At 41.4% G+C, this 18,683-nt stretch overlaps 1 protein-coding gene across 3 annotated transcripts in view; it reads right to left on the reverse strand.

The window, feature by feature from the left end:
• frmd4a (FERM domain containing 4A) overlaps nt 1–18,683 on the reverse strand; it is a 126,017-nt gene that overhangs the window by 94,492 nt on the left and 12,842 nt on the right. Inside the window, exon 1 of one of the 3 annotated variants that reach the window (XM_054777041.1) lies at nt 8,504–8,903. The exons of the other annotated variants lie outside the window; for them this stretch is intronic. Coding sequence (XP_054633016.1) covers nt 8,504–8,536 — 33 coding nt within the window. The 5' untranslated portion in view covers nt 8,537–8,903. Of the gene's footprint in view, nt 1–8,503; nt 8,904–18,683 lie in introns of those variants that run through there. 3 annotated transcript variants of the gene reach the window in all.

Here is an 18,683-nt window from a genome sequence, read left to right on the forward strand (position 1 = left end):
TGAAGTCGAAAATCTGCACCCGGTGTTTCCATGACAACTCCTAACATTAAGTGAATCACTGGTTTGCTTCCCTGGACGCTCGATTGCGCTCTGATTGATCCCGTGTGATCTTCCTCTTCAAGGGGACAAAAGCACATTTGACATGCTTGACACAGCAGGAATCACGAGCATAGCACTCGCCGCTGTGTCCTTCATGCAGCAAGCATCAAAATGTGGGGCGGAGAGGGAGCGCTTCAAATAGAGATTCATGGCGTCCCCACTGATCCAGACACACTTAGTCATTAAGCATCTGACATGAGATTCATGTGCATATACAGTATCACACCAAAGTAAGGACATCTTTCATATTTCAGGAACTATTTCTAGTATATCTTTCAAGGGCATAATATAGAATTGAAATATGGATATATTTGAAAGTAGTCAGTCTACAGCTAGGACAGCTCGGTATATTTTTGTTTCTTTTAATGAACCACAGCTCTCCAGAGACAGCAGCACTCATGCAGCCCCAGACCATGACGCTAACACCGCCATGTTTGACAGCAAGGACACTAGAAATGAATAGGACTGTCTCCTCGGCATCCACTTCCGTAGTACGCCCTGCGTGGGTGCATGATGGTGAGCAGATTCCAGAAACATTGCATTGTAAACATGTCCTCGGCACACTGCTCACCGATTAGTTGCTCTAATAGACGCTCCAAAAGACCAGATGTGTCATTTTTCAAGTTCCCCAAAAACAAAGATGGCTATATGTAATAAAAATGTTGTGGATTTATAAATATAAATTGTTGTAAATAAACAGGAAAGTGGCCAAGACTCAAAATGTTGTTCCACACAATATAGCTTTAAGCTAATTAGTTTCTCTGGGTGATTAGTTGAATTAATCACAAGTCAGTGATGATGATGATTTAGGTTATAGTCTAGCAAATGTATTAACAATGCCATTACTGAAATGAATGTTGCATTGTGTAAATACTTCCAGTTAATTATCCATATAATATAATTATTATTATTTTGTATGTTGATTGTTAAGGGTTGGGAAGGCTATAAGGAAGGAAAAAAAGTCAAAGAAGAAAAAAGTTTCTTTCACACTGCGGCTCTGTTTTTTATTGCCATATACATGTAGGCCACTCGTGCTCACCATCATAGCGCTCTTCCATTTCAGTCCTATTCATTTAGCATCCTTGCTTGACAGTAGGTAAGACACAATGTACTCATTTGCTTTTGCAGCCATTTAGACAATAATGGCTGTGTTGAGTCATTTTCAGAGCACAGTAAATCTATACTTACTGCTATAAAGTAATAGTGGAAGAATCACCTAAGCTAGATCCTTAACGAGGAGGAACAGGCTAAACCAGTGACCAACGAGTACAATGCACAACAAGGGCACACTGACATCAGGACAGACCTGATTGAACGATTGAACGGCAGTCATCTTTATACATCAACTTCGTAGATTTCATAAATGCATTCGACTCAGTACACAGACACAGCCTCTGGACCATCATAAAGGCTTACAGCATACCAGATAAGAGCATCAGTGTGGTGAATGTTCTAGATGACAACTTTGAATGTGGAGTTGTTGACAATGGCATCATCACGGATTGGTTCAAGATCAAGAAGGGGGCCATGCAGGGATGTAACATGTCTGGCTTCCTGTTCCTGCTTGTCATCGATGGGATCATGTGAAAGGGCAGTGCAGAACAGAACGCCATCAGATGGCAATTAGCTGCAAAGTTGGTTGATATTGACTATGCCGACAAAATCACCTTGATCTTGTCAACCAAACAGCAAATCAAGCAGAAAACTGCCAGGTTGGTGGAGAACTGAAAAACTTGGAAGGTGAATGTAGTCAAGTGCAAGGTGATGAGGTTGAACGCCAGGAACGCCAAGCACATTACGACGAACGGGGAGCCTGTGGAAGACGTCGGGCAGTCCGAGTTGCTAGAAGCCTTTGTACCAACTGAAGGAGGTGGTACGACAGACTTAAACAACAGGGTGGCTACGGAAAGAGCAACTTTCATCAGGCTCAGAACATCTGAAATTTGCATCGTCTGATGAACAAATCTGAGTATGTTCAAGTTGGTGATGACTGTACTGTTGTACAGTTCTAAGACATGGAAGATGACAAAGGCTGACAACAACAAGCTGGACATTTTCCAAACCAAATGCCTTCGGTGGATCCTGAAGATACAGTGATCAGGAACATCAGGAATGAGCCGAAATTGAGAGCCTGAGCACAAAGTTTGCAAGAGAAATTTATTGGGCACATCATGACGACAGAGGCAGACACACGCCTGCACTATTGCCATGACACATCCCTAATGCTGCACAAGCTGTACACTGACAACGCTAAGCTACAGTAAGTTTTATTTATGCAGCATTGCCTCTTGAGAATATATTTTCTGCAATGTGCAAGGTGTACTCACTTTTGTGAGACAAACATATTTCTTGTATTGCATCAGGAGGTCACAAACCAACACGCAAATGACTAAGAATGAATTTTTACTATTGATTATTCACTGAATAACAATTGTTTACAGCTCAAGGGCAGCATTATGCATCAATCACTTCATCAATTTTAACAATTATTCAAAGGAGATACTGTACCTAATTCATCCTTATTGCAGCTGCATGTAGGAAACAACCAGCATCCAGATTTAAAAGTGGGTTACAATCTTTAAACAAAAGCTAAAGTTGTTGCAAATCTGCCCTTGACAGTGAACTTGGGACAGTGTTTTGTCCCTTGTGGTTCCAAACACCAGACTATCTCCCTCTGCTATTTACTTTGGCCCTTGAACACTGATGTGTGTTGAATATGTATGTGGGTTGCCAAAGGCACTCCCACCTTGTCCCGCAAATTCAAACCACACTCACCCTTCCTATCCTTCCTAATTATTTTCATCCAAGTAGCAAAGTGTTGCTGCAGAGATGTGGTTCTGGTCACTTCCCTTTTGGATGATTTTGGCTGCTATCTGTCCAAATTCTGAATTTAGTCCCCCTGACAGCCGCCTGCCTGGTAATGAGCCTTGAAAGGATGCAGGGACCAATACTGTATTTTGCCTCCACATTGTCCCACAATTTGCCGTGGTAATACCTGTCATTTATTTACTTATTTATGGCACACCTGAAAAGCGTGAAGACTAGCTTGCAGACTATTTGCATTTCGTTAACGCATAAATTGTGCACTTGGCATGTAATTTTTGACCGAAAATGGTGTGCATTGGCACGGAATGACCACGCTCCCGCACGACATATTTACTCCTTGTCAAGTAGTGTTTATGTCTCTAGTGCACAACAATAGTACGCACAACACGCATTTCCCGCATGGGTATGCATTGTCACCGCCACTTCCCGCATCCGTGAAGCAGTCCTGGCATTATCTGGTCGCGATGTGTCCCGCTGCGTCCCGTGTGACGCCACGCAACAGAAGGCATCACCATAACATCTTCATTAATTCTTCTATTTCCAAAGGACGGCGCTGCAGCCATTGACTTTCAGAATGTGATTTCTTTCATGGGACCCAGAGTTCCTGTCTGGACCCCTGCTCCTGGCTATATGACGTGAAAAAGGAACCATAAAATCACATTCATTTAGAAAAATAAATATTTTTTTCAAGAGAAAATATATACCTTGTGAAACTTACAGAGGATGAGACGACTTATTTAAAGAAACTTAGGATGTGAGAGTACACTGGTAGGATAAGCGGCATAGAAGATGGATGGATGGATGGAGTACATTGGTGGAGCTCTAGCAAGACTTCCAGGTACGTAAGTGAGAGAGCACTCGGCAAACCAAGTGTCTTCCACTGTTGAGTTATTTGCTTAGCATTCTGACTGTCACGCACATACGGGTGAGTGTTGTCCACATGGCTGCGTTAGCTGCCGTTTGACTGATGATCACACCGTGATCCTCAAAAACTCACCATACTCTGTCAAGTGTTTGTTCTTCAAATGCCGTATAAAATTAAAGTTTTTTAACGCGCTACCACCGCAAGATAGTTTTTGTGGCATGTGTTGGCAGCTAAGTTCAACACGGCAGACAAGATTTGTTTTTGTTTTGGCACGCCTGCGCACTGGGAAGGAAAGTGGGAGTATGCTGCCCAAGACAGTAGTTAGGGCAAGACACTAGACTGCACGCAGGGATCGCTGCAGGATGCAATAGTACTAGCCACAAGTGATCGGCGTTAAAAGGTATTTATTGGCATATGCCAATCACGTGATTTTTCACGAAAATCAGCCGATAGTGATCGGTGGCCGATCAATTGGAGCATCCCTAATGTGGACTGCTGGCTAAGTAGTGTTACTTTTCATTAGTTTATTTTTATTTACCATATTTTCCGGACGATAAGTCGCACTTTTTTTGCAACTGTCCTGCGACTGACTTATACTTACAGTATACAGTATATGTTTTTTTCCACAGCCACGAGAGGGCGCTCTAGGTTTGTATGCCAGTATCTGCTACTCCTATCATTCCTGTACCACTTGAAATTTACAATGTAAACATCAACTTATAAAGACAGTTGAGAAAGACGGATCACAAATGCCCCCAAAAAGAAAATCATATTCTGCAGATTACAATCTAAGTACCTAAACTAGTTATGTTATGTTGTTATGCTGTAGTTATCTGAATAACTGTTAATACTGTATGTTATGTTAACATACCACCTATTCATGTTACATTAACAGACGCCTATTCAGCCTGTTGTTCTCCATTTTATTTTTATTACTATAACTTGCCTTTCAAGAAGACATGTCTGTTCTTGGTCTCTGATTTTATCAAATAAAAAAAGCCTTGTAAAAGCGTTGTCACAGGGATAGTGCTGGGTTCATTATCTCATTGCTCCTCGCCAGTGCTGTTACATGAACTATTCACGTACCTGTTCCCGTTGACATTTCCTTGTTGTTACAGAGCCTTTTTCCTCTGTCACCTTTTGTTCTGTTATCCTGCACTACTGTGAGTACTGTTTTTTTGGTAAAATATGTGCACAATTCAGCCTCTATCTCTGCATACTGGGGGTCAAGCACGCGATAGCTCCGTCTTTCTTGACAAAAACAGCATCTGCCCAAGCCCTTAATGGTGCCTTTGTTCATCAATGTAAAGCAAAAGTTTTTGCCATTGCACACATTAAATTCTACTTATTAGTGGGGAAATGACAGCACGTTACGTCATCTGTCGGCAAGCCAAAATCTCCATCTTCGCCATTCACAAGCATACGCTGAAGCCGGAATTTTCCAAAATCTTCACACTAGTTGGAGTTTTCCAAAAGATTTTTAAAAACAAAAACCTATGTTTGCATGTGGACAGAAGGACAAAAAGCATACAAAATGATGTGCTTTTAAAAAATCCGTATTCGTGTGGACATTAGCCTTAGTACATTTACAACATCATTAGGCTTCTGATGTTTGCATTGGTGTGGAACTGTCACATGCAAAAACGAGCGTTGTCAAATTTGTACAACCTCAGGTGACGTCAAACCACAAAAGATATGTCCTGTATATAATGACCATTCCTAAATATAGTGTGAGTGTGCAGTACGTCTGTAAATGTAACCATTCCTGTAATGGACCCATCTGTCAAAGAAGGTGGACCAACACACGTACAGGTAGTGACGCCGTGGTGGAGGGAGAGGCAACTGAGCGTATAAATGACAGCAGTTGGAAAGTGATGGAGTACACAGGAGACGCTGATTAGACTGATAACGCATCGACAGGGTTAATCTCTTGATAACTACTCCATATTGATTCACGAACACACAAGAGGGGAGAAGCGTTGATACTGCACGCACGCACACTAATGCACTTCAGAGTATGGCACATTTATTACAGAGGAAGATTCAATTACGGATGTCCTTGTTCTACTCTACTGACCTATATGCATATATTACACGTCGTGTGTGTGTTTTCCTCTACAGTATTTGAACAGGCTCATTCCTTTACGCTAAGAGTTCATCCCAGGAGATTCCTGTCTCAGGGCAGCCCATGGTACACATTTAGCTAGTGCACTGTATTGTATAAATATAGCTTTAGCATAGTAAAATATCTTCAACAACCTTGCTTTTCCATCCACGCACGTCAGCGAAGAAAGGTGCAGCCATTCACACTTCACAACCTATTTTCCCATAAATAGAAAATAAGAATATAACACCACAATGCCGAAGCCAACGATTAGACACATAAAGCAAGCAAAGCGTACAGATGAAGTGTATGCAATCTTTGAGTTTGGAGCTATTTCAATTATAGCAGTTACTGAAACCACTGTCACCGCTTGCACTCGCGGGCCTTGACGTTTGGAAACTGCCACTCGGAGGCTCCCAAGAAAGCATGCAGTGGTCAGCAGAAATAAACAAAGAAATAAAATGCAACAATAAGAAACATGTGTAAGCAACATTTATAAACACTTGAGGTCAAGACTTTCTGCACTGTCCTGCTTTTTTTTTTTTTTTAACAACTCAGTGGAATTGCAACATATTACCTTTTTATTTTTATTTTCCCTGCTTCACTGCCCATTACTGTCACTAGTAATAAAAGAACAGCACAGAAGAGAAATACAGAGAGGAGGGACATTTTGAGTACATCTACTAAAGTCCACTGGAAAGCCTACACAGCACAAAATTTCCCATTTTAGAGGGCAGGGGATTATGGAAGGTGCAGTTTCATATGTTTGTGCTTTTCCTTATGATTTATCTTTAGACTGAAATAATTTTTTCTGGCTCCCTAAGGTAAAAGCCCCAATGACCTAAAACAGTTGTTGGGGTTTGGTAGGGCACAGTGTAAATTAGTGTAATTATAGACCATTATTGCTGTATTTATAGAAACAACCCTATTGATGGCAGCTTATATCTCCTTTTATCCCTGAGTAACACATTAAGCAACGGCTTTCTGGTTTGACACGCTGTGATTCTTTCAAAGAAACCTCAAAGTGACTTTGATTCCAACACTGATACACAAATGTTTCCTGCAGGGCATCAGAAGCTAAATGTGGTTGATGGAGATAAATTGAAGGAAAGAAAGGTCATCTAATCACTTATGTTACTGTTACTAGTTATTAGCATTGCTCTTGGGCAAATCTGGTCAGTGTGGCAGACAGCACCAATATAGCAGCAAGACTTGACCCTCTGCCATATCTTTGAAGCTGAGGCTATCTCCAAAAAGCCAACAAATGCCCCTCTTTTGGCAAATCACAGAGGATGATCTACAATTACCAGCTAGGGCGCTTATATAAAGTGGCAAAGTCACAACGAGGGGCAGTGGAGTCATTTGAACTAGTGAGATGGAGCAAGAAAGGAAGTTTCTTTCACACTGTGCAGAGAAGGATGGCAAGCTTTAAAGGTGAAAGAGGAGAGGGCAGCAGATGCTGCAGCGTACTCAGGTGTAACAACGGCATCAGGTTGTCTACGTGGCTTCAGCATGGTGCCACGAGTTGGTTTTAAGTAGCGTAAATGTATGCAACCTGTCACATGTGCAGCTGGAAGACGAGGTTACATTCAGAATTTATTTTTGGTTGTGTCGGTCTGCACCAGTGGTGATACACTCAGGATGGGGGGAAGGGAGGGATGTGTCAGACTGCAAAATCATCTGCTAGCTGGGTAAAGGAAGCCAAGAAATAAAAGCGATGATAGAAAACTATTTAATTCTGCGTAACAATGTTATACTGCTGCATTGTATTGTATTCTGTGCTTGTTAGCCTTGGTTTAACTGTACAGACCACTAACCCACTCACACACACACACACACATTTGTGAAAATGCAATCATGCCTTTAGAAATAGTAATACAGATCATCATATTTCTGCGGTTAGCGCTTCGCTTCTCTCACATGTAAACTCACACTATAATATACTGTATATGCGACATAAAATCCCAGCTGCAATAAACAGGTATTCGCTGTAAACCTCATCTGGGAGGGAGACAGGGCTCTCAGGGCGCATTAAAGTCCACACAATCACCTTGGGTGTCACATGCAGGAACATGGCATGCACACAAGTAATCAACTGTGTTCTGACACAAGTCCACTTTCAATACTCAAACATACTATTTTGTACTTTTATTTGCCTTTTCTGCCTGCAACAGAGCAGGTCTGGATCCAGGGTACTTTTTAAGGCCAAACTACATAATACAAAGGCTCATATATAACAAGAACAACTGTCAGCTGAGCTGCTTGCTCTCTTTCTCTGCTCCTTTGGCCCAAATCAAAAGGCCAGAGGGTTGTACTGAAAGGAGATAGGCACCAATCTCACACACACTGAGTCATTCTTTCAAAGCCAGCCCTTGTCAAGGGGTGCACGGACACGCATGCACAAACACAGCTTGCTTCGTTCTTTCACATAATCTAAAACAGCATAAAGCAGCAACTTGGCTCGAAAGTTCTCGGCTTGAGTTCTAGCATCACAGACCAATTCATTTCAGCAGCTCAGCATCCCCTCTCCCTGTGTGACATTTTGGTAATGATTCCTTGGATGAGAGGCAGTAGTTTTTCAACACTCAGCAATCCCCATGGTAACCTACCCGCGTCCTCATTGGCGATAGCAGCCCCTCCATGACGGATTGGCTTGGTTCCGGTGGGGTTGCTTCCCTCGGCTATGTCGGCGGTATTATCCCGGTCCGCAAATAGATCCTGTTAGAAACGCTGTCTCATCCTCGGAGCAAGCATCTCCCTCTCCTACAGCGGAGCTCCCTACCCACACACACAGAACATTGAGTGGTTGTGTGTGCGTGTGTGTGGGGGGGGACTGTCATACACACACATACAAAGCCACACACGCATTTGAGGCCGGGAGGAGAGAGGGCAGTGCCAAACTCCTAGTGCTTCTCCTCCCACCAACCTGTCAGTTGTTGTGAGATCTCCCCTTACAAAGCAGTGATTTCGGCAAGCTCTCTTTCTCTCTCTCTCTCTCTCTGTCTCTCTCTCACTCTCTTACAAACACACACACACACACACACACACACACTCACTCCACCTCAGTGCCTCTAGTACATTTGTTCCCTTCAAAGTGGCAAATGACTGCATTAGAAAAAATGTTACAGTTTTGCTTCTCTGCCCTTTCAGCATCCCATAATGTTTCTATTGCGGTCCTCCTGTTCACTTGTTCCCCCGTGGGAGGGAGGTGTGTGTGTGTGCGTTTTTGGGGGTGGGATGGAGTGAGGTGGTGCTTAGGAAAAAAAATCATCAAGCATGTGAAAGTGATGGGGAAAAAAACAGAGAGGGCACTCTTGGGGCTAGCATTGTCCCTCGGGACAATAGTGGCTCTTAATCGCCTAGCAACCTGATCAGCTTCCATTCTCTTAATAGACAAGAGCATGAGTCACTCTTTAAAACACAAACCGTGTCGCTCCTTTTCACACATAGCCATTCTCACATGGCTCCAGTTGTAGAGGATCATTAAACATGGCAGGTCATCACAAGGACTGGTTTGTGTGTAGTGTGTTTTAAAGATTATATGTATTTACACAGCATGATTACATCTTTGTGTGTGTAACTGTGCTAATGCTTTGCCATTTAAGTGGACAAATCATCACCTCTGTTCCCAGGTTGCAGGTGATTGTTGCCAAGGCAACCACCTCAGTTTAGCTATGAGTGAGAACGTATTGGAAACACACCAATAAAAATTGTCTGGCATTCGCAACAAGGGAGGCTTTCAACCCGCAAGACACCACAACTGCGCCCACTTTCTGACTTCCTTGCTCAGTTATTTTCAGCCTAATTTCTCTGACCCAAAAAGGTGAAGAGAATGATTAAATATATTGAATTAACCACAGTGGACTTTACTGTTAAGGCCACATTGTTATATTTTTATGGACAAGACAGCACATCACTGCCTGATGTGTGCACAAAGGGCATAGGTACAAAGACACAATAGATATAGTGTTTAATTCTTTGTCAACTTAACATACAGCAGTGAGTGTACAGCTTGAATAACAGTATTGATTTACTATGCAGTGAATATGACTCAACACAGCCATAATTGTCTGAATAGTCTAACTGGCAACACAAGTGAGTACCAAACTCATTTTGTCTTGCCTACTGCATAGTGGTATTAGCATCATGGTCTGAGGTGCATGGGTGCTGCTGGTAGTGGGGAGATATGGCTCACTGAGGTCAACATTAATTTATATACGATAAAACAATTAAATAAATTAAACTGATACTGGTCTTATGGTTTAAATAGAATCTATGAGAAGAATGAATGAAAAAAATAAAATTTAACCACTGTACCCTTATAAGTGCACAAAATATATGATCACAACTATGCATTCATCCTGGGTGAAATGTGGCATATCACACAATACTTAATCTACTAATAACCTATGCTCTTGCTCCATAAGATGTAACTTGCCTAAATCCTCAATAGTAGGTATAAGGTAAATGATTTCTACTTTTTTTGTGATATTACCACTTTATTATCATGATAGTCCGACTTTATCTTTGTAACTATAACTTTATTCTTCCAAATTAAAAATTTCACGTTATTCTCATAAATCTATGGCTCTATTGTCATACTATTATTTTTCCATTTCCTTGTGGCCCTAATAATCTTTCATACACTAGAGCAGAGGTCCTCAATTACATTTGTCCAAGGGCCAGAATTTTTGTCAGCAGATACTTTTGTGATGGAAATATTCTCTCTCCCTCTATTTATTTACTTTCCCTCTATTTATGGCTACACAGATTCGGCATCACCTTTTTTGTTTGTTTTTATAGATTTGGCACGACCTGTTTGTCCTCGGTGACAAAAACTGTCTGAATAGTTTGTCGTTACAACTTCATACAGCAGATGGCATCGTAACTCTGCACTTCATACGCACATACCACAGCTGACTTTGTCGATCATTATAACCAGTGACGTGCGGTGAGGTTCATGGTTTGTGAGGCACTGACTGCTGGATTTTTTTTTATTAATACAGTTTGCTCAGGACTGCTTTGCTTAAAAAAATGTTTTCAGATACTTCTTAGTTCCAAATACTTTTTTTTTATAAACTGAAAAACATTTGTGCTCTTAACTTTTATTTGTATATGAAGTAAATGCCTTACCTTCTCGAGGAAAAGTTGTGATACTTCTGAAAGTACACTTCTAAAAGTCAGATCAACTCCTGGTTTGGGTATAGAATCCTCCATCTCGGCAGTCAAATTCATTCGTTCATTCAGCAGAGCATAAACATATATTGAATTCAGTTGCTTTTCTGAAGCAGAAAGAAAACAAAATACAAAAACGCTTTCTTTCCCTTTGTGGAAGGACATCAATGGCAAGCACCTTCCAGATCACGCATGCGGCCATCCTGTCAGCATGCAGCGGTACTGTAAGTGCCTCCTGTATGACGTTTCTCTATTTTATTGTCTGATTAGCAAGAATAATGATGTCACATTTACATTAATTAGATTACACACGGTGTAGAAAGTCATGTTGTATAATAAATGTTTCTGCAACATTATATTATGCGTGACATGCTGACAGACAGAAACTGGCAGGTGCCATGAGCCAACTCAGTGTGCACTCAGATAGTAGGCGGGTTTGCTCACTAAGCTGAGAAGCCATGCATAGGGTGGCCTCACCTTAGTTTTCTTCCGTGTATTTGATCAGTAAATCTACAAATTTGGCAATTTTTACTTTAGAAAAACATTTATAATACAGTTCAATGGACAAATGTAATTATTTTTAATGTTATTATTCGTTTTTGTATATTTCATCAGACCCCCACTGGCCTCCCATGACCGCATGTTGTTTGACTGACATGATACACTGATGTGAACATTACTGTACTGTATCTTTAAAATCAGCGCAAACTTACATGGACCCCAGGAAACATCATAAAAATCATGAAAAGCACAAAATGAAACCAACTGCATGTTCTGTTGTTAAATCAGGTTTAAAAAGTTTTGGAAAATCTCCACTCTGGCTGCAATTTTGCATCACGGTTTGGTATGCAAATTAGGCAATGACATCATCTAACGATGAGCTTTGGCTTTGGTGTGCCAAGTGCGGCCCGAGGGCCACTGCACAAGAGTATCTACTCTGAAGTCATGGTATTATTTTATATTTGATTCGTCTGAGTCATTGTATAAATTAGAAAGTTTTAACAGATTGATACTAGAGCTAAGCCATGTGACTACCCTCACCATATTGATGTCAGGTTTTCATTCTTGGCAACAACAAAAAGTGTGGACAACATCAAGAGCATTCATCCTGCAAGTAGCATGCACAATGTGGCAGCCAATGTGACAAACATTACCTTTCAGATTGTTATCTTTGTGCTTACTATCAACGAATGAATCTCAATGCACGTGCTTTACAGTCATGTTTTATTTAAAAAGCCCGTTCAAACAGGGGAGCTCCCAAAGGAGAATATTCCTTGGTCTACTTCACATCAAAAAATGTTTCACTTTGTACTGAGCTTTGCCACTGGACCATATGACTGTATCACAGCATGCGCTACACATGCTCTCTCTCATGCACACACACACACACACACACACACAAACACACACACACACACACAAGCACATGCAAGCGCGCAGGCACATGCACACACACAGACACAAATAAACACATGCTATATCAACCCCTCAGTCTCTCCCTCACACATGCGCTAATAATGGATAAAATTGGATAAGTGGAGCAGAGGTCTCAAAAGGGAAGCCGTCAGATCTCATTATTTCGCCAACCTCTGACCTGTGGAAGCAGTAGGAGGCCTTTCCTAAATGTACACAGAGAATGACTGCACATCAGCCATTTCCGCCCTCATAATACCAGTATGACTCGTTTTTATTATTTTTGTACATCCAACGTTCACAGCTCATGGTGAAGCTGAATAAATATGGCTACTTTAGCTGGGGTCTGACTGGGCAGGATGATGTTTATGGCACCAACACTATATTTCCAGTATGGAGACATTTATTCCCGCTCAGTTGAAATTGTGCTTTTTTTTTTTGTTCCTGAGGAGGGCAACCCTCACTGACATATGGCCCAATATATCGCCATAGCACATTACTTGTGACAGTGAATGTTAACCTGTCAGCAAATCCTACATGTAACCCCCCAAAACAGCTACACACAGGCAGACATACACCTACACACCTTGTCCCTGCCCCCTAGCCGTTCTTATCAGTCACCATTAAATCTGTACATAGCTCCACATAAAATAGCAATAGGTGGATGGGATGTAGGAGGTGATAACATTATACTAACAGGGCAATATTGCACAGTGCAATGCATACTGCAATATACTGCAATACGCTGCCATTAAACACACCCCCTGTGCCTCCCCATCCCCCTTCATCCATTCCATTTCCTCTTCCTCCTCCTATTCTTATGGTTCCTGCTGCTCCAGCTGGACCTGAAAATGAATCCCTTGTGTCTTTTCCCATCATGCACATGTGAGCAAACACACCTTGGAATTGAGTGTGGTGATGCATCATAATGCCTAGCTATTCCTGTATCTTGTGTTGCCACAACATTTTTACTTCTTGGTATGTGATCTGGCTTGCGCCTGCAACCAGATCAAATGTTAGGGGGGACAAAACAATATTTGCGCACACATGCCTCGACAAATGTGTGATTTTCTCAGGCTGTTTCTGCAGAGAGCTGCAATTAGACTGTAAAAAGCAGACGGCCTACGAGCTGTGGTAATTAGCCACCACTAAACACACCCTGCTTTCATGGGGAAACAAGGGGAGTAATTGTACCGATTTATCAATTAAACTACGTCACAGTGAGGAAGCCAGGATTAGAGGTCGTCTTCTGTTTTGCTTTTAAAGGCTCTCCAAGCCCAGTGATTCAAACTGCTGCCTTTAAAATCTGCCGATTTATCCGGTCCAGTATTTGACAGTATTTACTACAACAGGGTTTACTCTGTTTGTTTTGTTTGCTTTTTTTTTTTGGTAGTGCAACATCACCCAGGGAATATCTGATTTCATGCGTATGAAGTGTAACAACAGGCCGCATCAATAAGGATGACAAACATTCCCAGTCCAACAGCCCATGTGAATTGAATAAGAGCAGGTTGGCAGAGAAAGGAGAAAGAGACGGAGAGTCAGGAAGAGAAAAGAGAGAAGCCATATTAATCGTTATTCGCGGTGCGTGCCTGAGCGTCTAGCTTGGGGTCCCATATGTCAATGTGCAACCCTGTCAAAGCATTACAGCTAAATCAATGCCACTCGAGAGAGAACTGCTGTGGACTCTCATTTGCTGGACTGAGACTCCTGCTCCGTGCAGGACAACAGCCATCGACTGGTGTGTGCCTGTTAACAATCAGAGTCAATACACCGGGCGGTCTGATGGAATCGCGCATTGTCTGGAACATGTTGGTTTGCACATTTCACACAAACATCCATGTTTCATTGCTCATGAACATAATTCACGTTTATCTCTCCTTTTTGCAGCTTTCCACTCCACATTAGGTCATTCAGAAAGGCAGAGGAGCAATCTAATTCCACTAATTACGGGTGGATACATGTAACCGTGAGATTAAAGTAATACGCCATGGAGGGTGTTAATGATTTTTTAAATCAATTATCCACATTAAATATATATAAATCCTGACTGGGACTGGAGGTAAGATGGAAGGTTAATCCAGGTATTGCTCCAGCAGTGATAATCAGCAATATCTTAAAAACACATACTGATGAGGTGAGGTTTGGACCTCCACCTGAACAAGATTTTAAGAGGTTATCAAAATGAAAAATTAATGCAATAATGGAAATTTTAACACCCTATAAGTTGTACATTTTGGAAGCCACATAAATCCATCCATCCATTTTCTATGCCGCTTATCCTGTAAGCCAAATATATTTATTCAATAATATTTCTAGGTACACATCCCTAACGCAACAAAATATGAAAGGACACAGTAAACTCAGAGGACGCACCCGCATGTAAAACAACAACTCGTGTTTAAAATTAAACTAACCAGCAAAAAAATCAGTGTTGTCAGTAGACTAGACAAGTGCTGTTTCAACCCTCTGCGCATCTGCTCAGTGCAGAAGACGTGTGTTGCCACATGCTAGTTTAGCCGCTACCAAAAAAATCCCACAGATTTCATTTCAACAATTAAAAATAAGAACGTCATGGTAAATAAACCCACGTTTCCACAGCTCAATGCTGTTCTTATTCGTGTTGATGGTGTTTTAATATTGAGGGAGGCCTACATCACTTCATTTTGTTTGCATTTTTTGTTTAGACCGTGGTCAATAACCATACTTCCTATAGAAATAGCAAACAAAGGAACACATTTAGTTATGAAATAAATTATTAGATGAACCTTGTTTCTTCAGTTTCTTGTTTATAATTTTAATGCCTGGTACAACCAAAGGTACATTTATGTGGACATTTATGTCAACGTATGATTCATACGCCCCGCATACACGGGCAATAAGTTATGCGATCGTTGACGCCCGTTCACACACGTTATTTGTAAGTTGCGCACAAGTCGTAATACGTCAACATACCTTGAGACAAAACTGTGTCTTCTTGGCTCTTTCCTTGGCAAGGGTTGGCTCAGAGGAGATGGAGATAAAGTACAGATAAAGTACATTATGCGATGCCTTGAAGGATATTTATACTGCTACATGCTTGACCAGTAGAGGGCACTGTGACACTGGGAATGAACCTGTGTCATCTCCATCAGCGTGAGAGTGGGAGCGGGAGGCTGTGGGTGGTGATGGATCCCTCTGCCCTGATACTTCTTAGCAGCGGCCTTCGAAATTTTCTTCGGCATGATGGTGAAGTTGACACTGCGATGTCTAGTGAGGTGAGTCATCAAGTGGCATCCTTTTGATAGGCTACGGCACGTCATCGTCGGCCATACGCTGCCGTGCGGTTTGCATAAGTTAGACTGGTGTTGGGGATAAGTTGTGAACGCCGGCAACACGCTACGCATTCGTTGGTATATGTTGTCTATAAGTTATAGAAACGTTCTATATGTTACTAATATGTCATGTATACGTTGAACTCGTTATGAATACGCTATGTATACGCCCAAAATTGAAAAAAAAAACATCGGCAGTTCGACGTATGCCATCAAAATGGTCACGTCAGGCATGCGCTGCCTAAATCGTCAAGGTGTGACAGGGCCCTTAGCCCATTCTTTAGCCAGAGGGGGTGTGTTTGAGGTAGCTGGAGACGACTGTTGCCGGGGGGGCGACATGTGTGACATGCAATCTAAAGTTCATTAAACAGCAGTTCAAGGAAACATGCTGTACATGCATATTGATGCACACACACACACACACACACACACACACACACACACACACAGAATATAGGAAGACCACATTTGCTATGTATGGGTGCACTCACTGTCCTGGAGGTAGTTAAAAAAAAAAGAAAAAAAAAGGGGAAAGCCTCTCTCCTCCTCCCTCACACCTCACCGCCACCGCCACCGCCCCTGCCGCTCAGAGGGAGAAACATCTTATCTCACGAGTGCAGAGACACAGAAAATTAGAGGGAGAGACACAGATGGGCGAGCGAAATGTGAGCAAGAGGAAGGGCTGAGCAAGAGTGGGCGAGAGAGTGGCAATGATAGAGATGGAAAGAGAAAGAATAATTAATCACACTCATTTCCATAACTTTCATCATCTAAGGAATCATCCTTTGTCTCTTTACTTCTTTAGCCCTAAAGAAAAACAGCATTAAAAAACCTCATTTGAACAGCATTCATCCTTCTTTGATAAAAGTGCATCTGCATAAGACTCATCTTCTTCATTTAAGATGGTAGTAGAATTAAAACAGCTTCTACCCACCACAGTACTGCACGATAGATATGTATAAATGCTACAAAATAGATTTTTCTGATATCTAAATGCACAATTCAGATGGAAAGGAGAGCCACACACACATACGCACGTCCAATGCGATGAAGTCACTCCACAGTGGTATCCCAGCAACCGTTGTCACGGGCAACCAACATTCACAGCACATTGAGCCTTGCACAATGCACATGCCCAAGCTACATCTGCACAATCTATTAAAGACAAATTGGTCATCTATATTAACACACTGCTTCTTACTGCTGAACTGCAGCAAAAACATCTGAGCTTTACATGAATAACACTATAGCAACATACTGAATATAGAATAACATAAGGCCAATACGCTACAGCTAATCTTTGTCTAATGTCTGTAAGCGCAAATGTGCAAGATGATGTAAACATCTGTATAAGATCAGTTAATGGCTTTTCTTTTCATCGCGTATCTTGATATGTACAATAAAAAAAGCTCTAACATATTAATCAACATGTCATGAAAACGCTGATAGGTGAGGACTTATTTTGCTTTTATATGATAACATCGTTCAAGATAGAAAAAACGGGTTATAAAAAGCATGCGAAAAGGAGGTATAAAGAGCAGGCTGAGTGATGAATGTGATTTAAATTCATGCAAGAAATGTGGCCACTGATACTGTATCTACAAAATGCACATATTGCCTGTGGGTGTTGCATACTCTGCTTCTGTTATATTGGTGAATAAAACAACTGATGAAAAGGTGAAGAGAAACATCCAAAGGCTGCATATGAACAGATGTGAACGACAAAAAACTAAAACTAAAGAAGCAAAAGCTTATATTTGCCAGATAAATTTGCTTATAATTAACCCTTAGCTACAATAACAGTGAAAAACAGACCCCATTAGCCTCGGTATGTCTATGTGTATGTGAATATGACCTAATTCCTGTGGAGTTGCCATTTATTACAACATGCTGGGAAGATGCAGCCGGTGCCGGCCATCCTGCTCCCTCACCCGCTTCTAACCGCAGGGATTTCACACACAGAACCTGAGCACAAGCGGCTCAGACCACGTGAGTAAAATGCCAGGCACACTTTACTGCTTGTAACCTTTAGCAATCTAAATAAATAGGGCGTTGAGCAGAAACATGCAATAGCCATTTTAGTGTCCATATGAAGATAACATATGGAAACCTGCTTCAAAGGTCTTCATCTCCATCAAGTGGCAAACGAGAGAAACTACAAGAACCATTTTCCTTTCCTCTCCCGCCTCTTCTTCCTGCTGCGCTTCATCAATAAATGCTGCACTGCTCGAAGGATCATTTTTAAACATACACGTGAGTAATGTAACAGCCATGTCTGAAACCACCACAAACCACAAATCCAGATCAAGGCCACACAATCAAAGGTCGGTCACCTTGCGTTGCTTCTTGCTGCATCCTTTTTTTTTATAGTTTGACCTTTCAGTCAGCTTCTTGATTAAGAAGAGTATTTTTGACCACAAGTATTTTGTCCAAAAGCAAGCTGAAATGATTTTACTTATGTAACTTATTCTTGCATGCAATCATAATAATACATTTCTTGCATTCAAAAAAAGGAATGCATGGAAATTAAGAAAAATATCAAGCGTCAAATAGTTTTTCAGTTCTTAAATTGTAATGCAGCTGTTGCTGCGACAACCAAAGTCTCACTGGTGAGGCTGTCTTCAATCTGTACCAACACAACTCAATCACATATTTAGATGGCTGATATGCTATTCAAATGTCAATAACACGACACAGCTGGGGTTTAGTTGTGGCACTGCCAAAAAATATATACAGTATCGTGATATATATTTTTATTGAAAGCAGTGCAATACATATCACAACTTGGATTTTAGGCCATATCACCCTTGCCCATACACAGCTGTATCAAAAATGTAGTTAAAAAAAAACATAAGATGTTTAATGATGGAAAAAAAAAACATAAAAT

This window comes from Dunckerocampus dactyliophorus, chromosome 5 (assembly GCF_027744805.1).
Source record: "Dunckerocampus dactyliophorus isolate RoL2022-P2 chromosome 5, RoL_Ddac_1.1, whole genome shotgun sequence".
NCBI classification, from domain to species: Eukaryota; Metazoa; Chordata; class Actinopteri; order Syngnathiformes; family Syngnathidae; genus Dunckerocampus; species Dunckerocampus dactyliophorus.